Consider the following 26,581-nt stretch of genomic DNA (forward strand, 5'->3'; position numbering starts at 1 on the left):
TGGATCCATCTAAACTGCAGGCCGTTTTTGTGCCGTTCACTGGACCCCCACACGCTGTTGCCACCCCCCACCGGCAGGAAGGAGGGAGGACCAGACCCACCAAGCAGCATGTTGGACAAAGTGCCTGCACAGCTCTGGACCTCACCCAGACTCTTTGTACAAACACAGAGCTGCAGAGCGTCCACTGAAAGAGTTTCTCAGAAACTGAGTCGAGTCGTGACTGAAAGTGAGAACGGTGTTATATAGGGAAAGAAAAGTGTTTTACAAGAAAACAGTGAAATGATCTTACTGAGATAAAACACCAGCTTGTTAGGCAACAAAGGAGATTAAGATTAAATTACTTCTTGCATGCACAGCTAAAGCCCGCTCTGCCCCTCTGCGGGAGGCGGGCTGCATCCGACCCTCTGTTCAGATTTAGGGAGCAACTTCCTGGTTGCTCAGACGCAGGCAACAAAACACAAACAGAAACTGTTTACACACAGAGCCAAGACCTAAAGAGGCTGCAGCTCAGCTGGCTTCCTGTCCCACAACCAGCTCCATTCAGCTCACAGAGGCCTTCACAACAGGCCTTCGCTCACCTTCCCAACCATTAATAATCCATCAGCAGCTTCCAGAACGCCACAGAAACAAAACGCCTGGCCTGACTTCACTCTAAAGTTTGATTCAACAGGAAGTCAGTTCGGGTGTCGAGTCTTTTTATTTACTTCTGAATAAAATAATAAATAATAATCAGTTGGTTCACTTTCTCGTGCTGAAGAGCTAATGTTGGCCTATTTTATGTATTTATTGCCTAATCTCCAAAAACATGATCAAACATAATATCAAAACAATAAACAGAGATGGAAGTCTGTTACGACATTTTGCATGAACATTTTTAAAGGAGAATAATTTCCAGTGATGGTATTAAACAGTTTTATAAAATGCAGGTTTTACTTGGAAACATTTCAGAAACAATGTTTTCTACTTGGATCAGAGAGAACAAGGCAGGTTTTCTCCGGATGTAGGAGGTTTGGGTGGGATCCAATTCAATTCGGTTCAGTTTTTTACATTTGGATTTTTGGACATTTCTTATTTTCTATTTTTCTTCCCCTTATAAACAAAAAACCCATAAAATAAAATAAAATACACAATTAAACTTGGCTGACTGCAGCCAGTTCTTATATATGAGAGAAAACAATTCAGTCTTCATAAATTATTGATATTTTACAAGTGATCAATTTGTCTTATTTTTGTTTAAATTTGACTTCTTTCAGTTTTAGAATAACAGTCACTCTTTCAAACACAAATATTTTCTGCAAATCCTGATCAGGCAGTTTAGTGGAGACTTTGGGTGCGTTCACACTGCAGCCTGAAGTGACTCAATTCCGATTCTTTTGGCAATTCCGATTTTTTTGCCGGGGCGTTCACACTCAGTCTGACCTGCAGTCTGAACGGGCAAACGACCTGAAAGTGTCCCGCATGCGCAGTAGAGGGCGCCATAGCGTCAGCGTTCTCAGTGTTCTGCCAACCGCCATAAAAAGAAGAAGTGCTCAGTGTTTGTGGAAGTAAATATGGAGGCTAACGGTGGAGCTTAGCTTACATATTTGAAGTTGTTGTCCAACCGGAGCAGCATATTAACAACTTAATCCTCATATATTCCGTCATGGTTGTTGTTTTTCTTCCCACTTGCGCGTATCAGGACGCAGAATAGTGAGATTTGTTGAGAATCAGTGACGTTCAGTTCGGATGAATGCGACCTGGACGTTAGGTCACATTTGAATCGGATACGTATCGGATATGGGTCACAGTCGAAAAAGAATCCGACCTGTGCTGTTCACACTGCCATGAAAAGATCGGATACAGGTCACATTATGCCAAAAAAATCGGAATTGGGTCACTTCAGGCTGCAGTGTGAACGCAGCCTGTGTTGCAGAATAATTCAGTGTTTTAAATGAAGGTTTCATCTTAATGCATTAAGTGTCTGACAGCAGCTGAATTTCATTCCAAACTATTCAGAGAAATAACAAAAAAACAAACAAACATTTGAGGAGTTCACTTTGGGAGCCTGCATTATTAATACAGCCTTTATGTGAGCAAAGAAAGTGAATCAGATATAAATTAGATTCCAAGTAAAAGACACTAAAGCTTTTATTACTGTGATGGATGACGCCATAAACCATCACAGAGTTTAAGACCTTTACAGAAACTTCTACCTTATTAAACCTTTATTAAATCTGGGAGTTTGGATTTGAATGTATAACTACTGCCCTACAGACATAATTAGATGATGGAAATGAATGTTGTACAAAGTGAACTTACACAACAAGGACACTGCAGCACAAAAACTTCATTCTTACTAAGAGGTCAAACTTGTGGTAAGAAGTTATGAGTGCATGTTAAAACGCTCCGTCCGTCTCATGTTGCACCTGAAACCAACCCGGCGGGACGCTCTCTTCCACGCCGTCCGGCCTCCTTTGTTCTGATCCATTCCTTCCTTTAGTCACAGTTAACTTGTGACTGAGTGGAAACGAGGCAGAACCGAATCTCAGCAGATCCCCAGAGGAAAGCTCTCAGGCATGTTTTCACAGAGGTTTGCTGCTGGGCTTTCCTGACCCCAGATGCCTGACTAATTAACCAGGATCGAGACCATCGCGCTGACCTCACGCTCCACCTCTGGGGTCAAGAGGTCAGGGACAAAGTGCCGGTCTGGGTCTGACGGCTGCGCAGGCTAACAGCCATTCAGCTCTGCACTGGAGGCTGTCAGCTTGGATCTGATTAAAATGAGGATTCAGGATGTTCCTCTTATTAAAAATAAATAAAATCCTGATGCTTTCCAACAGGCTGTAACCGAAGCCTGTTTGAGGATTTGATGAACCTGCAGAGGTTCGGCTGTCTGTGTCTTCTAATAATTAGCAACAATGAACACATGGTGAGGAATTATCCCTCACCGTTTGCATATCCGGCGTACATATGTCAGCGCAGATTGAGTTTCATCCATCGTTTTAATCTGAAGAACTTTGTGCAAAGAGCTTTAGCAAAACTGAGCTTACGTCTTCACTGAGGGAGATTCCTGCTGCCGACTCATTTCAGACGGAGCGGGTCTGAACTCGGTTCTGACCATCTCAAACCCAGCAGGAAGCACCATTTCTGGGCAGTAAAGAACAGGACGTCGTTTTTAAAGTGAAGTGGTAAAGTTCCTGTAAACTTGTTTTTCTACAGTCTTTGCACAAACACATAAAGAAACAGGGTTTGGAAACCATGTGGGATTTGCTAATCGTTGTTCTCACTGAACAGGCTAACTAGCAAAACAAGCTAATAATGTATTTCTTCTGTATTTCACATATTAAACAGAATTATGTTTTGTTGTACAGTTTGTGGAGGATTGGATTAGGACAATTCAATGTGAAAAAGAAAAACTGTAGATATAAAGTTTTTTGTTGCGTTTTGTACGTCTGGCAGCCATATTGGATTTTGAGACCAGGTTTGTTGACAAGCCTTTGACTTTTAAAGTCAGAACTACAATAGATATCACTTGGGTTTGTTTCTTTGACTGTTAACTTTTTAAAGTGCCTGGGTTTGCTGGAGACTTTCCCAACTGAATGTCTGATTTCTCAGTTTTTCATGAAGTTTTGAGCTGAACCCAGAGGATGAACAGAACCAGGCCTGTCAAAACGCCAAACGGAGACTTTAAAGTTTATAAACACTGGAGGCCAAACAGGAAGTTGAGTTTAAAATACCAAAACTGACTCCTTACTAGTGTGTGAATTTAAATGTGACAAAAGCAACCGTAGATGTAGGAGAAATATTCCTTAATATAGAAAACCGTCTATTTATTCCAGCACCAAATGGACAAATTAGAGGGAAATGATAAAAGATCCTAAATGTTCAAAGATTTAGGATGATAAGTTTGAATATCTTCTTCTCTCTAAAACCGAAGCTCAGTTTGTATGAAAGCTTCCCAGCTGTTCTGGTGTTGACGTTTGGTAAAACAGAGATTAAATGAAGCTTTGGTTCTGATGAGAAGGTCCGATCTCCAGTCCAGGAAAACCTGCAGCACCCACACCAGTCCTTTAAGCAAACGGGAGCTGACCCAACAGCCTGATGCTAAAGGCTCGGGGTTCTGCCGCTGTCCTGGTTTCAGTCCCTCAGCCAGATGTTGGACCGGCTCCGGGGATCAGCCCAGTTCACCCACCACAGGCTCTGGGAGGCGAAGGCGCCGTGTCGGCAGATGTGGCGCCTCAGTTTCTCCTGAAGGTTCTGAAAAGCTCAATTAGGATCTTTTTCACCAAAGAGGGAGAAGCTGTCCTTCACCAGGCCGGTTTGGTTCTGTTCAGCTGAGCCAGGACCTGCTGCTGTAAAAATGTACCTCAGAGTCTGAATCTGCTGTTTATTGCTCAATTAGCTAGAAAAAAATAGCCTTTGCTGTGTTTAGTGATTTTTTGAAGGATTTCCAAGAAATGTTGCGTTGAGAATGGCTTTTTGCTTAAATGTGCAATAAAATCTCCCCAGGACTCGCACATTAAAGCAGTGTGGTTGGTTGCAGGTAGGTACCGCATTAGTGGAAACGCAGACTGGCATTCATGAGCTTTAATGAGCAGATGGTCTCATGTTAGAGCTGGTTTCTTCATCCTCCTCCTCCTCTTCTTTTACACCAGCTCCGGTTTCATTCGCCTGGATCTGATTACCAACAATCCCTAAATCCGAAGGGAAGGCTTCCTGCCGGCTGGAAGTGCCAGCCTGCAGATTTATAGCTCCTCTTCCTCTGTACGGGGGGCGACCCGGCATGTTCCACGTTTTATTGGGGGTCCAGATTTTCCTGGCCCGCCATCAGCAGACACGTTTCTGAGGGTCAGTGATCACCGGAACCGGTTCCGGTTCTGGAGCAGCTGTGCAGAACTCTGTTCAAATGACTCTGGAGGCAAAACAACTGCCAGGCTGACAGAAACCGTTAAACCAACAGCAAAGCCACCAGGGTTCAGGTCGCGATCCGAGCTGCACAGAACCACACAGCATGCTGCTGTGTGGTACTGTGGTTCTGGTTGGTTCCAACAGAACCAACCAGAACCACAGAGCCGTTTGGAAAACTGCAGCTGGACAGATTTTCAGAACCAAGGAGGAAACGATGTCCAACAGGACAAACGTTTGGACAGACAGACGGAGAGGAAAGAAGAGTAAACAGACATTTATGCTGCTTTAGTTAAATCCACCTAATCAATTCATCTATTGATACTTTTATTTTTTAATGATTTATTTCCCTTTTTTTATGTTAATATATTTATATACTTCTATGTTTTTTCTATTTAGTTTTATTACATTTACTTTTTAATATCTTATAAATTGGTAAATTATTAGTTTGTAATGATCTTATAATTATTTTTTTAGATATCCATTTTGTTTTCCTAGTTGGCTTTTACAAAACCTGTGTTGAATTTAATCAGGACTTAAGTTTTCTGTTTGTTTTGACTCCACATGTGGAGCGTCTGCGCCGATGCAGCTGCGTTCCCTCTGGTCGTTCAGCCTCTTTATTTTATTCTCACTGTTTAAACCATGAACCTGATGCTGCTCTCTGACTGCCAGCTGCTGGAGGAGCCTAGTTAAATCCTCCACAGACTCAGTCAGAAGTCGGACCTCCTTGCCAGGCAGAAACCCTCAGGCTCCTTCTGCTCCGCCCTGCAATTATTCTCAGCTTCACACATCCATCATTTACAGACTGACTGAAGCTCCAGAAAGTTTCTGTTTTTACCGCCAGGATGAATTCAACAGGTCCAGATTTCCACTTTTAGTTCGACCAGAAGATGCACCGAAACTGGCAAACAAAACAAACTGCGTCCATGCAGCTCCTGTGGTGCAGCCGCCACTTTAACATGTTGTTGAGCATAAAGATGAAAACCCGGTCAACAGCTCCACATTTAAAGTCGAGTGTTTTACCAGGACACACGTTTGGGTCAAAGGACATCAGAGGCCGAGATCCAAACACAGACCTGATAAGTTTACATCCACTGAACAACTGGAAACACATTCATCTAATGTTCTGCTTACATGTTTGCTTCTTGCTACATCAAATAAAGTATTAAAAACAACATTGAAAATTAATCTAGTCTTATATTTAATGTCAGTGCCATAAGCAGGTATTTAAAGTTGATATATTTAAGTTATTTGCAGCACATGGTTCAATTTATCTCTGATTGTACAAAATTATATAAGATTTTCAATCTCTTAGCCAGAAAAGTTTGTCAGCTGTTTGTTATTATTGGTAATTTATATGAAATCTTGTCAGGTGTCTGTGGGGTTCTCCAGGGCTCCGTCTGCGGCCCACTTCAGTTCCTTCACATTTATTTTTATTAAAGGGCATCACAGAAATATTTTTTTAAAGAAAAATTTCTGATTATCCATTTAGCAAATTAGCTGTTAAAATTCCATGCATAAAACATTTAAAACATATTTGGCATTGAAGTGAGTGGACTAAAGGGTTAATGAGGGGTTTTACAGTGTGTGCCTTGGAAAGCTCAGGGTGACATTTGCTCTGTTTTAGCAGACAGTAAACCACCAGGTTGTGTTTTAGCTGAAACTACAGTAAAAGGTCACGGCTGCGGTCTGTGGTTCTTCTTCGGGGCCGACCTCACCGCTCTGCTGTCATGGAACAAAAACACAACCAAACGCCTTCCTTCCTCTTCAGGTCACATTCTGAGGTGCACTGATAGTTTTATAAACCCCAGGCCTGTAAAATGAGTCTAAAACGTGTTAAATCCATAGGAAATAATGATTTCCTTCCTGAAAAGCTGAAGCTTTGTTGTAGCAATAAAAGTCAGAGGAATCAGTGAGACGTGAAGGAACACAAAGCAGATCTGCAGACAGAGACGCAGCTTTGTGCAGCAGTGGGACGTGTTTGTGTTTACGCCCGCTCTGCCGCGCCACGGCGCTTATTCCTGCCTCTGACCGACATCCTGCCACACAAAAGGCCTTTCTGCTCCCTGAACAGAAGGACGGAGGCAAATTACACCAGCAGGCGACCGAGGGAACATGTGAGGAGAGACTGCGGCACGCAGCCTTCAGAGCGCCTCACTCACCGGACAGCAGTTCACTGGGTTTAACTGTTACCGGGTTGAAGACGGTCAAAACAAACTTTCCATTAAAATACATCTTTGACCCGCGGCACTGAGTCCTTCATTCACAAAGATCCAGACATAATGACACCTCCACTGAGTTTACTGAAGTTAAAAGGTTCTTATGGCTTTTATCTGATCTGAGACGCTGCGTCCATCAGCTTCAGCCTCACAGACGATTCCAGACGTCCAGGACAAATATCAACGTTTGACGAGTCAAAACTATTAAAAACATTAAACACTTAAATGTGATGCTGATAATGTCCTACAAATGGTTATTTCTGTAATAAACATATTAAAAAAACATCCTTTTATCATTTTATGTGTGAAGAAAACATTTTCTATGGGTTCGTTTCTAAGGGCCTTTATGTTTTGATTATGAAGTTAGTGGTTATTTATTTCATTTTTCTTAGAAATTTATCTTGTTTACATTCATACTAATATTTTTATTTCTCATAAATTACTTTTGGAATCATATTCAATAAATTAAACCTCCAGTTGAGTCTCGTTTGTCAGATTAAAATAACTTTTTGAAAATAAGAAACTTTTATGACGTATTAAACTTTTCATTAAAACCACGTTTCTGTAATTAAAGTTTTTTACTGGTTTCTTCTAATATTCCAAGTTTAATGTTCTGTTTTCATTAACTAAGTGGAAAATCACCGTAATTAACAGAAATAAAGGCAAACATCCATTTGTGTGTAATCCATAAACAGAATATTGAATAATATTCTAATTTATTGAATTGTTCTGTCGAGCTGCCATTTCTAAAAATAACAAACTTACAACTTATGTTATTTTGCATCTTTTTGGGTGAGTATTTTATTAATTTGTTACGCAGAAACCGAAGCAGCTGTTAACTTTACAGGTTGTAAAACGTGTTTAGGTTGATTTTAAAGGCGCCACATGCGTCTGATTATCCGATGAAACGGCCGGCTTTCAACTCAACGGCGGCTAATTGTCAGAAAACTGCTGGACTCTCGCCTCCAGCAAAAGGCTGAGACTCACCAACCCTCTGCAGCGTTTCAGCTCCAGCCAAAATGAGCGACAATAACACGACTTCCCGCCTAAACAAGCTGAAATAAATCATCTGCAGTCACCCGAAAGGGGCTGCAGCCAACGCATCGACTTCCTCCCACCAAACGGACAAACGTCTGGTGGAGGGACAGGCTTACGACGCCACAGCCTGCTTTTATATAATCATACGTATTTTGGGAAAATTACAGCTGTTTGTTGCAGTTTTTACTGAAAGCTGGCGTAGCAGAGACCACACAGCTGGACCGAGCTGCTAGGGAACAAGGATTAGCTGTTAGAGATGCCAGGTGAGGTTTGGTGGACAAAAGTTTTATTTATATAAAAAAAAAAATCTGAAGAGGCAATTTTACTAAAAATGAGCAGATTTATCTTCGCTCAGATCAAGTTACGTTTATTTGTGTAGCAGATTTCAGCAACAGGTCAGATGCCATAAAACATCATGTAGTCATCAAAATCATCGTAAATATCAAATATATTGATCAAAGTTACTGCTAATCAAAAGCAGGACTGACCAGGACTTAAAGGAGCTCAGTGTTTCGGCTGTTTTGCAGTTTTCTGAAGTTTTGATCCAACAGCAGCAGATCTTTAGTCTGTTCAGTGATTTATAAACTACCAGCAGCAGCTTAAGGTCTGTTATCTCAGTGAAAACTGGTGATGTGCTCCAGCTTCCTGGTTTTAGTCAGAACTCCAGCAGGTGGAGTTTTCAGGCAGAGCTGTGAAGACGCTGTTGCAGTAATGAATGTGACTAAAGATAAAAACATGGATGAGTTTCTCTGATGCTGAGACATCAACCCTCTAAACCTGGAAATGATAGAAGGCTGACTTTGCAACTGTCTTTATGTGACAGTTTGATTAAGGTTCCAATTAAACAATCCAAAATGATTCTCAGCTTGAATGTATTTGTTTTTCTGAGTCTCAGTGATTCAGTGGAGCAGACCCACCTGATCAGGACGCACTGGTTCTGCTGCCTCCTCCACAGCGAGCGGTAGCAGTCGTTGGCCACGGCGAAGATGTGTGGAGAGATTTCGCCGAGGTGGTGGCGGCTGTAGAGCTCGATGGTGGGCCGGTCGTACAGGCCGGGCAGCGGCTGGTACGGGTTCACCGCGGCCAGGATGGAGCCGATGTACGTCTGAGGAGCCACAAGGAGAGAGGAGCGGTGAAGACAGGCAACATGCAGCTGAGGAATGACTGGAAATCAGGGTGTGAAAATGTTCAAGGCTTTAATTTACAAAAGTTTTAAAAAATGTTTGAAGCTGGAGGAAGGATTGTCCCAGGCTTTCCCAGCTTATGAAAACGTAAATCTAGGAACTCTGAGGTTCTGCACAAAGCCTGAGCGACCAACGTTCAGACGTTTGTGACCTTTTGCTTTTCTTTCCCCAAACCTCTGCAGCAGCAGATTGCTCCAAACCAGCGTCACATTTCAGACTTCAAAGCAAAACGAACCAAACTGCTGAAATAGAAGCTTGTGAAGCCAAAATATGTCTTGGCTGCAGCGTCGGTGCTGCGGCGGTGACTAAGAGGAATAAGAAAAAGCAAACATCTGCATGAGGAAACGGCTGGATAATGCTCTGAAACGCTGCAGCAGCAGAACCAACCCAACCAGAAGCAGCTGTTCTGAGAAGACTGCTTGTTTCTAGGAGAACATCAGAGGAAAACAGCATGGAGACCAAACACAGCAGAAAGGACAAGCATGAGCTGAACACTCTGGATGGGACAGTGCTGAGTGTAGAAACATCAAACACGTGGAAGACGCTGCTCAGGTCAGACACTAAAAACAGAAAATCTGGCAGAAAACATGAGGGAAACGTTTCGTTTCTGCAGTGGAAACCAGAGTCTGAAATCCATTTATTGCTTCTGTTCAGCAGGGAAAGAGAAGCTGGTGAAGGTGGATGATGGACGGAGTTAAACCCTGGAGGTGGAGGCTCACCTGCCAGTCACTAAACCTTTTTTACATTAGCAGATACAGACAGGCAGGCAGGCAGGCAGACTGGCTGTTAGCTTCCTCGCTCTGCAGTGTTGGCCATAAAAACACAGATATAAACGGTTTAACTAGAATGAAACTGGTGAGTTTTCTCCAAGTAAACAGTTTTTATCTTGTCATTGTTAACGGGGACATTTTACTAGATTCTGATCAGATTTAGGACGTTTTCTATGATGCAACCTGGACTGAGTGAAAATCTCATTGCAGCACTAAGAGCACACTGTTCCCATGACAACAGATTAAGGCAGGGAGAATCAATCGATGCCTCAAGGAAAAGAAGAAGAAACGTGTTACGTAGGAAAAGCAGGTGGGACATTTTGATCTGGAGAACATCTGAGCTCTCTGAGGTCAAACAGCTCGACGTTCTGAGACCCGAAACCGTCTGAGACACACAGACAGACAGGCAGGCAGACAGACAGACAGACTGGCTGTTAGCTTCCTCGCTCTGCAGTGTTGGCCATTAGCTTACACACCCAGAGACAGAGGTTTTCTGCTCAGTATTAATATTTCATTCCTTTAATGGAGTTCATTCCTTCAGTTTCCTGAGTCCTCCTCCTACAAGATCAAACTGCTTTGTTCTGGTTTTTATGGTTCCAGGAAGAACCGACTGGAAACACTTCAAAGTTTCCTCAGGACAGAAGCAGCAGCATCTGTCTGCTGGTGTCTGTTTTCCAAAGACCAACTAATGACAAGGATACAGACTAAACTCTGCATGCACCACCCACAGCTCCAACTGGTGAGGCAGCAGGAGCTGCAAATGCAGGATGAACGGATCTGCTGCTGCTGCAGAGGAAACCTTCCTGATAAAGTCCTCTGGGAGATAAAAGTCTCTCACCTGGTGGTCACAGTCTAGATCATCTGGTTCTGATGAGGGTAATGAGAGAGGGGGAGGACATGTGGCAGGTGTCACCAGGCTGGGAATCAAACCTGTGACCACCAGCATGAGGCCTTGATGCATGGGTTCTGCTTTCCCCTGCGCCACCACAGCAGCCCGATTGACTCACAATTATGAAACTTTTTTCTTTCTCTAAGGATTATCAACTTAAACTGTGAGAAAACTGCAAGGAAAATGTTGATTTTATTGCAGAAGGAAAACAATGTTGCCATGAACTTTCAGACTGTTATTTTGCAGCCGTCACCATCCTGGTTTGTTTTATAATGAAAATAAGAAACATAGCAGTCTAAACTTCACCTGTGTTACTCATTTAAACTGAGTTATATATAAATGTATTCATCAGTCTACCATCTCACACCAACATGCTATAATAATCTGAAATGGAGAAGCTGAACATAAACACTTTTTTTTCTTCTGCGTTGTTTCATTCCTTTCACAGTAGATGATGAAAATGCATAAACACATAGTTTCATGTGTGTGTGTAAAACAGCAGGTGAGTGTAATTTTTATGCACTTTTATTTCCTCGTTTTGAAATGAAAACTATTTACGAGCGAACATGAAGCCAGAATTGGTCCGGCTCCATCATGGCCGACTGACCTACATTCAGCCCAGATGCAAATCCACTGGAATGAACGTTGAGTATTTACATGACAAACAGGCCAGACCGCGGGGGGAGGTCTGCACCGCTGCACAATGGATCACAACTCAGGCAGAGCTGCATGCAAACACAGCGCGGCGTCTCAGGTGACAGAGTCAAAGGGACAAAGCCGAGACGCGTTTCCTCTGCAGGAAGTAGAAACAGGTGACAGTTGGTCTCTGAGGGGCGGAGTCTGAGCAAATATTTTAGCAAACAAAGGATTTTAAATCCTATTTGGTAGTAATTAGCAAAAACACGCAAAGAAATATCTGGTAATTAGAAGTCATCATCACTGGTGTTTGTATTCAGCCTGGATCCGATTCACAGTTTGACTGAAATGATGAGAGTTAAATGCAGATTTAAAATCAGGGATCATGGATTATATTCCATGATGAATAAATTACACATTTTATTCATTTTTATTACCCAATCAAACTGCCAACACACACAGTGATGCACGTTGATGGCAGCAAACAGCGTCGCTGGTTCTTATTAATTGAGCTTACTTCACACCTGCTCCCCGACTCGGCTGCGAATACTTCCCTTAACAGCCTCAGAGAAATAAAACTGAAGGAAAATCAGACCAGATTTTAAATATTCGTCTGAAAAAGGTTTAAATTTAGTTTTCTATTGTGTAATTTTGCTCTTTAAAGTATCCTTGAAGTTTCTGCTATAAGAGAAAATAAATCTGACAATATTTAGAAAAATGCAAGACATAGCTGATTCACTATAACTGCAGGAAGGTTTGCTGGATAAACAAACTGGCTGCTATGAGTTCCTTAAATATGACCGTCAGTTAAAGGATTTTACAAGCTGATCATTTCCCAGAGTGAATCACGCTGCTGAACAAACTCTGCTGTCCGTTTGCTCCTGACAGAGTGACATTTTGTTAAATGTTGCAGAAAAGTGTCAAACATTTTCTGTTGCTTTAACTGTAATGATGATCCGAGTCGCTTTCAGGTTCTGCTTCCCTGAACCTGAATCCACTGGGAAACATGTCAGGAAAGGCCCGTTTGGTTCAACATGCAGCCTCTGTGTTCACTGAGCGTTCACCAGAGCAGAAAGCCTCGGTCTGACCTTCACGTGGTGAGTTACCGCCGGTTGGACCCTGATGTGGGCCTGTACTGGTACCGGTTCTGTCCAGTTAACTGCGACTTCAGCTGGACAGAAACTTTTCCCCCTGATGGCTCCATGACTCTCAGACATGAGAGTCATGTCTGACTCAGGTAAAACCAGGAACTTCAGATCCACTTTTTAAAGTTTGACGTGTTTCTGACAGTCCTATTCAAAATCCAAAATTTGATCTGGACGTTCCTTACGAACTCCAAACAGCAAATCCAAAATGGCTGCTGTGTAAATTAAACCTGATGGTGGCTGCAGTAAAACTCTTCAGCTGCATATCTTATGGTTTGTTTCTGTGATGCTGATTAATGTTGATGGAGGATGAATCTTAAATTTCTCTTCCCTTTCATCCAGCTTGTCAAACTCGGTTAAGTCTCTGGTATTTGAACAATGTTTTACTTAGAAAAATCTCAGTTTCGTGTTTCATGTTTGATCCAGCAGTGACACTGATAAATGGAGAGATGCGGTCGGGCCGACCCAGAGGAACACTGGCTGCTCTTTTCATAAGGGATCAGATTAATGGAGGGGACCGTGGAGCGGCTCTGTGTTTACAGAGAGGCGTCAGTCGCTGCTGACGGTGGCGGAGCTGCAGAGTCATTAAACATCAGATCCGCCTGAGCCGGAGCCAGAGAGGGAAATGAAGACCAGATGGAGGAGCAAAACCTGACGGACAAACAGACGAAACGGTCGGGGTTTCATGATGAACACGGTGAAGTCACCGCAGACGTTCCTACATTTCAGGCTCTTGATGCGCCGCCTGGTTTCACTGACGACGCTGACGGGCGTGACAGGCGTTTCAATGTTTCTTCTCTGGTTTTCACAGGTTTCCTGACAACATGAACCTCTCAGCAGATCATAAAGCAAGTTTACTGAACTGAAAGTTTACTGTTTTCAAACTGGACCACAAAGTGACTTTACAAATGTGAAAACGAAGCTAAACTCATTTCACCACATGAGCTGCTGCACAGAGGAAACGAAGTTCTGCAGTGTAGAAACAGAGCATGTAGAATGTAAAACCACTAAAACAGATGCAGCAGATTGGACGCACTGACAAAATGTAATGTAATAAAATAAAATTATCTGATCAAAACTGGAATAAACAGGAACTGACAGTAAAAATTAGTTACTGGGATTACATCTAAAATTAGCTGCTGATAAAAACGTAATTGATTACAAATAAATTAGGATGATAATCTGCATGTCAGAGCCTCTAACACTGCAGCACACAGTATGATGCAGCATGTGCAACACACTGATATTTACATAACTTATACTCAAATATCACAACAACTAATTCAGATGCAACAGCATGCAGACGCTCTGTCTGCGCTCATGAAGATTAACACGCCTCTGTAAGCCAGATGCTTGAAACTGAAACTGACAGCTTGACCTGTTTTACGGTCGGTTGATCCCTGGATGTGTGAAAAACGAAAACAACAACAAGGAAAAGCAAAGAAAAGATTTTACACCTTCGATCCCAGGATACATGAACTGTTACATACATGAATGACTCGCATCTCTACACAGGAAACAGCGCGACGGCAGAGTCAGAGTTTCTTATTTCTTGCCTGGACAAAAATGTTAGTTACTTTTTAGCATTTAGTAACTTTTTCCAACTCAGTTTGGACATAAATGAGCCTTAATAAACTCCTGAAAACGCATCAAGGCTCCTGGTCACATAAAATAATGTAAATGCTTTTATGCTTCAGGTTAAAATAGTTAAAACTGTATAATAATCATAACTCCTGGTCCAATTTGTACAAATGATGTAAAGTTTTTGTATTTTTAGCCAGAAAAAGAGCAGCTTGAGGTGAGATTATTGTGTTTGGTAGCTCAAAACTGAAAAAATGTCCAAACTTTTTAAAAGCAGAGATCTGGTGAGTAAGGAGAGGAGTGGGTCTGATTTGGTTCCAGAACCACCAGAACCGAACTGACGGATCAAATCAAAGCAAGGAGTCTCGCTCCAGACAGAAAGACGTTTTAAATCTCTTTCTTTAAGGGTTTATTTTAAGAAACGCGTCTCCCAGGAGCTGCGTAAGCAACTCCTCCAGATATTATGAAAGTCAGACTTGGATCCAACTAAAGCACGGACGGTGCCGGTCCCAGCCCAGTTTGGTTCTGTTTTGATAGCAGAACCTGTGAAAGCGGAGCAGCCGCTGCCTGCTGCAGTCCGTCTGTCAGTGGACCGACAGCAGAGACTCGTTAAAAAACCCAGTTACTCCGACCCACTCACAACGCCGACCCGGAAGAGCCTTCATCACCAGCACCTCACACTGATGAAGAGGAGGATGAGGAGGGGAGCCCAGGGGGTTTTCTGTCTGGTGCTTCATGAAGACAAGCTGAGCGTTTCACTTCCATCGGGACGGTTTGAGTTGAGCTGGAAGCGCTTCCTGCTCGCTCTCTGGCCTCCTGCAGAACAAACACGTTCTGTCCGACTCCACGTCTTCAGTCGTCTCACATTTCATACAACTGAAGCTCACAGGCATATTTTACATTTCCCAGATTCCTCCCTAATCAAGGACGTCTGTGGGAAACTTGTACAAGATGTTCTCTCACATGTTTCCAGGCAGAACAAAACATTTCAGGGCTGTTTTTAAAGCACCCCCATAATTATTGACACCCTGAGTAACGACGTGTAAAAGACGTGAAGGGAGCTGCAGCTTTACTGCAGCACAAACGTCTCGCCCTGGAAAAGCAGAGAATCCAGACAGGAGCTCAGACTTTAAGGAATACCTTCAACAAAATGACAGATCTGTTCACAGCACTGCTGTCAAACAGAGGCTCACAGCAGGTCTCAATGAAACCATCAGCATTTCTAACAAAACAAGCAACTAAAACATTTGACTCGATTAAATAAGCTGATAAAATGTGAGCTAAAAACATTTTCCAGTTTCTGATCGTTTTAATTTGTTAGTGTTTGGATGTAAAACCAGGAGTGGAGCGTTTGGGACGTGATGCCTTCGCTCACACAGGATTCCTTCTTCAGTTCATAACTATAATTTTCAGACAATATTTACATCCAGATTTACTGTCTGGCTTCTTCTGGTGCAGAATTATGATGCCACAGACGGATGAAAGCAGAGATCCGGTCAGTGAGGAAAGGACTGGGTCTGCAGCGACACGAGCGTTCAGATTCAGCTCCACATCTGGAAGTGGATTAAATCTGATTTCTGGAGTGAACATGTCTTTCCTCACTTTGATGCACGGAGGCGGAAATGTTTGCTTCTGTTTTCCTCCTGCAGAATAATTTCACTGCACTGAGAAACAAACTGATGATGAAATCTTCAGTTGTCCTGAACCAAATGAAAAGAGCTGAAGCTGGTTCCGACTGACCCACGGACCCGTCCGTCTCCAGACTCTCTGCTCCAGAGTGAAGGAGACGTCTCGCTGCGATGGAAACAAAACTTCTGACCAGTTTACTGAGGATGAATCACTTTTCCCTGTGTGACGTTCAGACGAGGTTTTCTGAATGGATCATGTTGTAAAATGAAGCTGGAACCAAACGACTGGTCATCTGAATGTTCAGACTGATTGGTTACCAGTCATATTAGAGCCTCATTTAGGTTTGTGTTAAACCTGAATATGATGGAAGAAGAATGATTTTAAATCAGGTTTTCTGTTTGTTTTTATTCTGGTGAGAAACGGAGCCAGAAGCTGCAGTTCCTCTCATCATCCACAGCCAGTGGGAGGACTGGGAGCAAAATCTAATTAAAGCACCAATCAGACAAAGAGGTCAATTAAAGGCCTCTGTGTGAAAATCAACAGTCTGATGAGGAGAAAGTTCATCTGGAGCCGATCCTGCAAACAGGATCCCAAACCAGTTTATTAGGAATTCCTGGAGTTTCTGACTGGACTGACCCCCTGCAGGCTGCCGGGGGGTCCGGCCCTGAAACGGATCCAGAGGGCCGCATTCCTCAGCGTCTGTCTGCTCAGAGAAACGTGAGGCGAACGTAACCGACAGGCTGAAACAGAAACATGTGGGACGGAATAACCAGAGAACACGACTGGCGGTGCCAACAAAGACGCACCATGTGGTACGGATCAGGTCCGAACCGAGCGGAGGGACGGGGGGAGAACACGGAGCGTTGCTCTGCTGGAAACGTGTGTGTGTGTGTGTGTGTGTGTGTGTGTGTGTGTGTGTGAATGCTTCCACTGGAATCTGCAGAAGAGACGAGGGAGGCCACCGGTCGACAGCACAGCTGGTTGCAATCACAGCGGCTAAAGATGTTACACACACACACACACACACACACACACACACACACACACACACACACACACACACACACACACACTCTCATAGGTCTTGTAGCCTGCAGGCTTGTTTTGCTACACTTAAGGTTTTTTAATTTATCCAGAAAATGACTCAGAAATGAAACTTTGAGACGTTTTCAAACTGTTTGCAGTAAAATCTCAGATTAAACTTCACTGTAAAACATCTGAGCCACATTTAGTTGTGTTTACCATCTTCTTCTCTTTAAGTCAAATAAATTTAGCGAGTTTTAGATTTTGAACCTAAATGTGAGCTTGTGAAAGATAAACTTATAATAGTAACTTTTCATAAGTTTTGCCAAATCTTCAAGAGTTTTTAGGTTAGCACTTTAAAAAACTGAAAGAAGAAAAAGAGGAGTGGGAAATATTTCCCAGAGTGCTTAGCGGCGCGTTGTTGTACTCTTGTGTTACATTGATCTGTCATTACGCTAAATGTTTATTTTAAATTTGCAAAGCAGGAGGATAATGTTTTGTTCACATTAAATGTTTTTAAGCAGAATTCGTTGAGATGTTTAATAAAATTCATTACAAGATCAGAAATTCTGTTCATGCAATTTGAAACAAGAATTTAAATTATGCTGAAGTAAAATAAATAGTGATTTTGACTTTTCCATGAACAAATTTCAGATTTTTCTGGGAGTTTTTCTTCTTAATACAAAAAATATGGGGAGTTTTTTTCTGCATGAGCCCAAAATGAGGTTTGATTCTGTTTGTAGAAGCTTAAATGTCTGGAAATCATAACGCTTTGGTTCACATGTAAACATGTCGAGCTGAAAATATTAAACTTAGAGCATCTGGAGGCCAAAAGAAACCGAAATATGGTTTTAATGTTTTTAAACTCTGGATTTTTCTCCGTCACCGATGGGATAAATAAATTAGCCAAAAACTCAAGCTGTGATGCAGCAAATAAAAAAAATTAAGGACATCTCAGGAAGTTATTCAGAGAGAAAACATTTCTATTTCCAGGCTGGAAACATTGAAACATCTGGTTCTTTTACAAGCTGGTTCTCTTTGTTCAGCTTTACTAGGTACTGGTTAAAAATATTTTAAAACTAATCCTGAAATTCTAAAGTTCTGACTCACACTCATTTCCATCAGACACACAACGTGTGTGTGTGTGTGTGTGTGTGTGTGTGTGTGTGTGTGTGTGTGTGTGTAGCCACTCTCTTTGGTTCACCACAATCCACTTCACCAAATCTTCCCGTCACAATTTTCCCTTTTCTCAGCTACCTCTTTCCAAAGAGAGAAGAAACGAGTCGGGCTGCAGATCGGCCGGCTGTGATGAATTGATGGGATAATTTCAACCATACGGGAACATTCAAACGTCATTAAAGCAACAACATGGCATTTGTCAAAGGTTACTTCGCCTGATGCATGCCAAATGCAGAGAACAAGGCCGGCTTTGTGTTTGTTTTGCTGCGTTAAGTGTCGGATCGGGATTGTTCATTAATCCAGGAATTCAGGACCAGGACAGTAACGAGCCGTTTGTCCCGCATGACTGTTGTTTTTCTAGACCAAAGTTTGGTATTTGTTTTCAGAAAAACCAAAAAACAGGAAAATATTCTAATAATGAGTCACATTGTTGATAAAAAAAAAAGAAGGCAATTTAGTGGCACCAAGTGGCAACAGTCTAGATTGCACTAAAAATAGCTTCTACTTTCTTGCACAAACTTCTGGGTACATAAATTTTGAAGCTTGATCTTTTCTTCCCAGTTAAATGTTGCAACTTTACAAACAGTCAGAGCTCTTTTCTTTTCTCCATTCCTGCAGTGTCTGAACATGTTTCCCTGGATGTCACGGCCTAAACTCAGCAAATTCAAACATTTCCTCCAGGGATTTTACGAAACATTCCCTGAACAGAACCGAGCGCCCAATCAGGATGCATCATCATCAGAGACAGGAAGCTGGATGCTTTCTGACACATCAGTACCAAACCCTGCATGCATGTGACGTTTCCCGTCACTTTAACAGTCACGCTGCTTTCATTTTCTCTGCCAACATCCAGCCAGCGGCGTGACGCAGCAGGACTGGGCCGTTTCAGGCCGTCAGGTGATTCCAGCAGAGAGCAGTTCAGAGAGGGCATTGCTCCTGGCAGCTGAATCTCTGAGCGGGTTTTTCTTTGTCAGGTGGAACGATTTCCTGTGAGAACCTTTAATTTATCAGGTTTCACGTTTTAGAAACTGGAAGTACGACTTTCTTCAATCCAGATCCATTTAAATCACATTTTAAAGGGAATTTATGTTTGTTAGCATCCAGAGGCAGCAGAGTAATGAAGTAAGAGAAGAAATACTCCAACATGTTTTTACTCAAGTGAAACGTATACGTCCAAGAAATTACTCAATAAGAGTAAAAACATATTGGTAAAAAGTCTACTCAAGTCCTGAGTAACTGATCAAATTATCAATCATTTAAAATTTAAAAATTATATCAGACGAACCAAAATATAAAGTTAAGTGGAAATTTTGGTATTTTAAGGACGAAAATTACAATAATTCATATAAGTAATAAAAGAAAAACAACAAAATCAGGCAAAAGAAAAATTTTTCCAAATCAATAAAAAAAAAAAAAAACTTAATAAAAACTACAGGTGTTTCTGTGTCTGGTGGGTTTTTGGTTAAAACATGTTTGTTTTTCATTCAGTTGGTAGAAAATCCAGAAATTTTTACTCCAGTAGGCGTAGAAATACTTCATGATAAAATTACTCAAGTAAATGTAATTTAGGATCCAACAGAACACAAGCAAAAGAGGAAACAATTGGTGATCTGGTAAAAACATCTACTGAGGAATAATCATTATTGATTACGCCAGACGTCCAGTGATTAGTGAGACCTCTGGGTCTGGTTCTGTTGCGGTATGAAGTGAACTCACATAGATCTGCCTCTGCTGGTACCGCTGGTAGAGGTTGTGCATGATGGCGCCGTCGTGAAGGTCCTCCAGCGTGGCCATGTCCTCCACGCCTCTGACGCTGCTGTGGTGCATGGGCTGCACCTTCTGCCTGGTGAGGGCGTTCTGTTTGTAGGTGTAGACCTGGACCAGAGCACAGGAAACACCAGGATCAGACCCAGACAATGACAGCAACCCTGGACCTCAACCAAACCTTCAATCCACACTGACCAACTGGAGCTCCTGGAAACGTTGATCTTCTGTCAGAAGAGTTAAAATGTGATGTAGCTTTCAGAAAATTCACTGTGAGATGTTAGCTTTTGTTTTTGAAAGGAACATTTTGAGTTTCTTAAGGTGTGGAGCTCATTTTGGAATCATCCACAATGAGGATTGTGGATGATTGTGGCTCAGTTACACTGGGGATTAAAATGACAACATTTGGTTATTTTTAAAAAATTTAAAAAGCGCAACTGAAACTGACAGGCGCCATGATGGACGTCGGACTGAGGGACGGAACAGAGCGACTGAAACTGTTTTCCAAAGTTGTTTCTGCCATTTTATTCATGGCTTCTACTTGTTGGAGTCGAGCTAACTTGTCTGTGAACGTAACACACCTGGTTGGGGCTCATTCACGGTACAACAGCTGGAACCAGCTTGAAACCGACCCGAACCTCCTCCCTCCTGACGTGTTGATCAAATTACAGACTTTGCCTGAATCCACACCACGTGATTTATATCACTGTCATAAACAGCGCTTCCCTTCACACCGGAGCAGGATTAAAACGTACAACAGAGGAGATGCTAACCAGATTTTCCATACATGCTAGGCTACATGGCGGTGCGGTACTGTCTCCATGGTAACGGTTGAACAAGTACCTTCTCCATAATACGATATTTGATATTTTTGTTATCGTACGTAAAATAAATTAACGTTAATCTTCTTACCTTGTAAAAAGAGTTCGCTACAAATCCGCGTTTTCACCGAGGGCTGCCAGTCATCATTACTGCTATCTATCTATCGCCGCCGCATCTTTCCTCATTAAAAGTTATACAATAAAATGTTTGGTTTGCATCCTTGTCAGTTTCTGCAGCTGACCGCACAGCAGGTGAAATTATTCTGTTTCACTTTAAAGAGTAGCTTTAAAGTGAAATTAAGAGATATTAGGTTACATATGTCTGTTTTTAGACTAGCGTTTGGTTGTTTTGGTGCGTCATGGCGGTGAGGCGGGGCTATGAGTGCGTGACGTCACGTGCAAAGACTCAACAACAGACATCTCTGAATTCAAGCTTTGACAGCCAGTGGCCTGAAGCAGTCAGGACCAGGACTTACTTTAACTTGAAAATCACTTTATCTCATCATACATCAGGAAACCGGATCGTTCCTGGATCGGTACCCGGATCTGATCTTCTGCTGTCTTTGCTTTTTGTTAAATGTCGGGAGCCAAATATACCAAACAGGTTATGAAATGTGTTTGACTAACAGTCAGAAGTCAAAACATGTGTGTACTTCTGTTCAGCTGTGAAGTAAAGACCCGGGATGCAGAGAACCTCCTCAGTAGCAAAAGTTTTGCTGCTCGTCCCGGTGAACCTGCTCACGTCTCGCGTTACGTTTCTCCTTCCACAGCGGTGACATCTGGCAGGCAGCGAGGATAAATTATATCCTGAGCTGCAGAAGACGAGTCTGAAGCTAACCACTGCCAGAAAAAGGCTGATTCTTGTTCAGGTTTAGAAGAAAGTCTGAGACTTTTCTAAAAATTTACAGGAAGCAGAGGAAACTATCCACTCACAGAGCAGTTATTTCATTATCAGACCTGCCTGGACACTGGTTTACCTTTTTCAGATGCTGATAAAACTCACTTTTATAGCATCCTATATACAAATTAAATAATTAAAATGTAAAAAATAAAAATATTGAATGCAGTTATTTATTGTTCTAAGGAGAAACTGAATTGTCGAGTATTTGCAGGGTAAAGTCTTTATAAAAAACAAAATTGGTCTCATTGATCTGGACTGACCAGTCCAGTTTTCAGGTTTTAGACACACCGAAGGAACGATCTGATTTATTTTGAAAGGATCTGGCATGTTGGGAATGTCTGATGATTCAGATATGATGTAGAGTTTCTGTAATAAAACCATAAAGTGGAGCTAACACCGTGAGGCGGGGGCCGGCTGTGGCCCCTCTGTGACCAGCTGCGGTCCACCAGTTCAGAGCAGCGACTCCTGAAACAAGCCGGTCTCTGTCTGAGGAGTCAGTCACCTCTGACCCCCGACCCCACGCACACTCACACATTAACAGCAGAGAAGCCCCCCAGCATCCTGTCGGCCTTCGTTTCTCACATTCCTCCCGCTGTGACACGTCAGCGACAAACAGGTCGTCACTGAAGCTCTTCCAGAATAAAGCGCAGCGTTCTGACTGAGCTGACTGATGACGGCAGCAGAAACCCAACAACAAGCCTCACTGGTCCTGGTTTCATCGGGTTCATTCACACCAGGGAGAGGCTCTTACAGCAGTTTTAATGGCATGTTCATGAGCTTTTGTTGGTTTACTCAACCAAGAAAAGGTCATGAAGTTCAAGGATGCAAGAAATGTTCAAACACAGAAATCCCTTCAAACAATCCCAAACATTCCCAATCCAGAGCAATCCCAGAATTAGAGCTCCGTCCCAGCAGGACCCCAGATTTTCACTTAATTATGTTTCTATATTTAGCTCATTTATCTCTCTGGAGAGTCAACAGGGATCTGCAGCTCGACAGAAACCCTGGGGGCAAACCTGGGCGCTAAACCCCGCAGCAGATGCTATAAGGGGTAAATCTCTGGGCCACAAAGCCAGCAGGCAGGAGAGGGCAAACTGCCACCAGTTAGCATCATCAGGATGCTAACTGGTGGCAGTTAGCATCATCAGGATGCTAGCCTGATGATGCTATTGTCAAGCTTGTGATTTTCATCTTTTGGTTGCGGGTAAAAATAAAGGGACATAATAAAAGTCAACCTTAAGCATCACCCTGACACTGTTAATCAAATAGTGCCCAAACAATCCCGCTGTGTACATCAGTTAGCATCAGAATGCAGTTAGCATCACAACGCTAACTGCATTCTGATGCTAACTGCAAACATCATTAGGATTTGCTTCTGGATCCGCCAGGATCAACTTTGTTTTAGGTCCAGGAAGGAATTTACAGTTACAGCAAAAATACTAAAGAAAATACTTAAAAATGAAAACGCTGAATATTTTGAGCTTAAAACATTTACACATCTAAAAGAGATGAAACAATGGATGGATTGAAAATACATCAATTAACTACGACAGAAACAATTAATTGGGTTACTCGTGATTAATCGATTACTGAAAGAAATCAACACCTAATTTAGTAACTGGTTAATTGTTAGCAATAAAAACTTTTAAAAAGGGGAATTGAATGATTTGTTTATTTTTGTGCATTTCCAATCTTACAAAAAACAAACTTAAGTGTTTAAATGAAAGATGTGCAGAATGTTCTAGTTTATCTCAATTAATTGATTATGTGTCAGGATCTATAATCGATTATTTGCAGCTCTGTTCTGTCTCTTCTCTATGTATCGATAATCTGAGGAAACAGTCATGATAGCAGCTGTCTGCTTAAATGTTGCAGCAGCTTTACTTTTTATCAAATCTTACTGTGAAATATTGTAATTTTTAGTATTTCTCATGTTCCTCAGATTATTTTTTTAATAAATTTATTGAAACTGATAAGATGTGATTGACATTCATGATATCAGTAGCAGTAGTGTTCTCTGTTATTTTGCTCTTTGAACAAACTTTCACCTCCTGCCTTAAACTCCTTCAGGTGTTTTTTCCTGACAGAACCTGGAGCGGCTGATCGGTCCAGTAACGTTTAACCATCAGCTCGTATTTCATGCTAATAATCATGGTGTCAGAGCGGCAGAGTGACGGGGAAACCGAGCCGTCTCCGTGTCAGAGAGGTCGGCAGGTAAGCCTCCAGCTTCTCCTTTCTGTCAGCATCAAAAGCAGCAGCTGCTGTTTGACTCTCCATTCATCTGCTGCTGCTTTGTCCTGCAGCCGGAGGAGGAGGAGCCTGTCTGAAACCCTGAAACCCTGAAACCCGAGGAAGACGAGCTGCGACTCCAACCTTCAGCTGCTCTGAGGAAAAACTGCAGGACAAACGTCACTTATTCACTGCTAGTATGAGTTTAGATGCACAAACAGCTCAGAGCTTGTTACATCTGAAAAACACTCGAAAGGTTTTACTCTGTTTAAATCTGCCTTTGGGAAGACAACAAGTTATTTTCTTGTCAGTTTTTCAGGTAAAACTAAAGTTTATCTACAGCATCCAGACGCTCTGGTCGTCTGAGTCAAAGATAAAATCCCACAGATTTCATTTAATGTTTAAAACACGAGGAGGAAAAACTTTAATGTGTTGAATCAGCAGTTTGTTTCATTCATTTATTTATTGTTTTATTTTCATTTGCTTGTTGATTTCTTTTGTTTGTTTGCATTTAAATGTATCTTTTATTTTATGTTTGTGATAGAAACGGGTTGAAGATGCTGGAAGCTGCAGTTCATCACTTCCTGCTCCAGGTTTCATCCCGACTGATCCTCCGTCACATCTAAACCTCAAATATTCGCTTTCCTTTATATCCAAAACACAAATGACCGACTCTAAACGTCCTTCACCTTCCTGTCTGTTTCCACAACACGGATCAAAGCCATGAAGCAGAACCAGCCGAGCTCCAGCGGATCTGCAGCTGATCCACGTTACCAAACGGATCCAAACGGATCCTTTACAGACTCCGTGCTGCTGATCGGGATAAATGTGGGAACGACGTTTTCCTTCAGCTCCGTGACGGTAAAACTCAGAAAAGACTGAAGCTTCTTAACGACCCAACATTTGCTGCGATATTTGTTTTTGTCAGAGTTTATGAACAATTAATATGTTTTATTCATTTTGGATCACAGAAAGTTGCTTCAATAGAAACTGAAATAAAAACGTCAGAAATGAAAACATGAGAGGGATTCAAACCTGACGGAAACGGGCCGCGCTTCTCTCTCAGGCTCAAGGTCACTGGGAATATTTTTTATCTTTGTGCAGATTAACGGATTTTCCCTTGACCCAAAGCCAGCCCGACGGTACCGTCAGGGTTTATGACTCCTGTCAGAAAGAGCTGAGACGGGTTTCAGACAGAGTCCGGTCCGGTTCGGTCCGGTCCGGGCCAGCCGGCTGAGGTTTCTCACCTGGCCGTAGTCTGTGGCGAAGACGACGACGCCTCCAGAGCAGGAAGACACGGAGCCAGGGAGGAACTGGTCCTCCTCCCGGAGCCACACCCGATCCCCCTGGAAACAGGCAAAATGATCACAGTTATTAAAAAATAACCATTTCCTGCTTTAATAACATAATTATTATCAGCCACACCCGATCCCCCTGGAAACAGGCAAAATGATCACAGTTATTAAAAAATAACCATTTCCTGCTTTAACTGTGAAGCTCTGAACTCTAAAGCCACCAGGAATCATCATCTGTGATGTTCCTGAGATTAGCGACCTGAGCTGAAGCTTATGAGAAAACTGACAGGATCTGGGTTACCATGGCGTTACCATGGCGTTACCATGGCGTTACCATGGCGCCGACCTCCAACCAGGAGGACATTCCAGGTGAAACCCAGGGCAGTGTTGGGTTTCGGACCTGATCCGTTCAGGAAAACCTCAAACGGATGTCATGTTTGGGTCAAACTACCGGCTGATCCTCAGAGTCTGGAGAAACCCGGACGGGTCGGACGGTTCGGGCCGTTTGCTCCTCCGTTCTGCTTCAGACGTGTAAATAAAGTCGTCCTGATCGACAGCTTCGCCTGGCTGCTGTCATTCAGTACAAACTGACATTTTCCAGTTAAATATTGACGATGGACCCTGCTGAACGGCGCCGCCACAGGCTCTGCGGTTCATCAGCGCGGACGGCAAAGCTGATGGGAAAAACACCCACCGTGCTTTGGATGAGCCCTCTCTCTCCCCCCTTCCTCTCTCTGAACCTCCAAAACGAAACGACCTTTGACCTGACGGCCCCCAGAGGCACCTGGCAGGAGGGAGGCCACCAGATGAATGTAAAGCTCAGGTTTGCAGAGTCAGCAGCAGATCAGAGGGGCCTGGGTCCCCAGGAGTCCCCAGGAGCCCCCAGCAGCCCCTAGGAGCCCCCAGCGGCCCCCAGGAGCCCCCAGCGGCTCCCAGCAGCCCCCAGCAGCCCCCAGCTGCCTCCAGCGGCCCCCGTGGCCCCCCTCTCTCCTCACTAACTGAACGTTAGAAAAACTGAATCCATTGTTGCAGATTTACAGAGTTTAAAAAGCTGCTGTACCAAAATGACGACAGATTCTCATTTACTACGATTCAGAATAAATATAAAATCACAAAAAAATAAAACAAATCCACTTCGTGTCGGCCATTTTGTAACTAAACAGAATGTTCTGACGTTCCCATGGAGACGGTACTGGAAGAACCAAAACAAATCAATCAATCAATCTTATGTGTGTGGCACATTTCAGCAACAAGGCGCTTCAAAATGATTTAAATCGTAAAGTCACCAAATGTAACAAACATTTTATCCTCAAAAATCATCAATACACATCAGATATATTAATCAATATTCATTGATTATGGGTCTAAAGCAGCTCTAACCAGCTGGGTTCTCA

The 26,581-nt window shown here is 42.7% G+C and overlaps 1 protein-coding gene across 2 annotated transcripts in view; it reads right to left on the minus strand.

The window, feature by feature from the left end:
• The window catches only part of myo10 (myosin X), a 104,895-nt gene that overhangs the window by 47,442 nt on the left and 30,872 nt on the right, over window positions 1-26,581 (minus strand). For both annotated transcript variants that reach the window (XM_016663558.1, XM_007577121.2), the window contains exons 2-4: window positions 25,140-25,238; window positions 19,894-20,052; window positions 9,059-9,246 (exon numbers count right to left, since the gene is read on the minus strand). In XM_016663558.1, the coding sequence (XP_016519044.1) occupies window positions 9,059-9,246; window positions 19,894-20,052; window positions 25,140-25,238 (446 nt within the window). The remainder of the gene's footprint in view (window positions 1-9,058; window positions 9,247-19,893; window positions 20,053-25,139; window positions 25,239-26,581) is intronic.

This window comes from Poecilia formosa, unplaced genomic scaffold, assembly GCF_000485575.1.
Source record: "Poecilia formosa unplaced genomic scaffold, Poecilia_formosa-5.1.2 Scaffold428, whole genome shotgun sequence".
In the NCBI taxonomy this organism is placed as follows: domain Eukaryota; kingdom Metazoa; phylum Chordata; class Actinopteri; order Cyprinodontiformes; family Poeciliidae; genus Poecilia; species Poecilia formosa.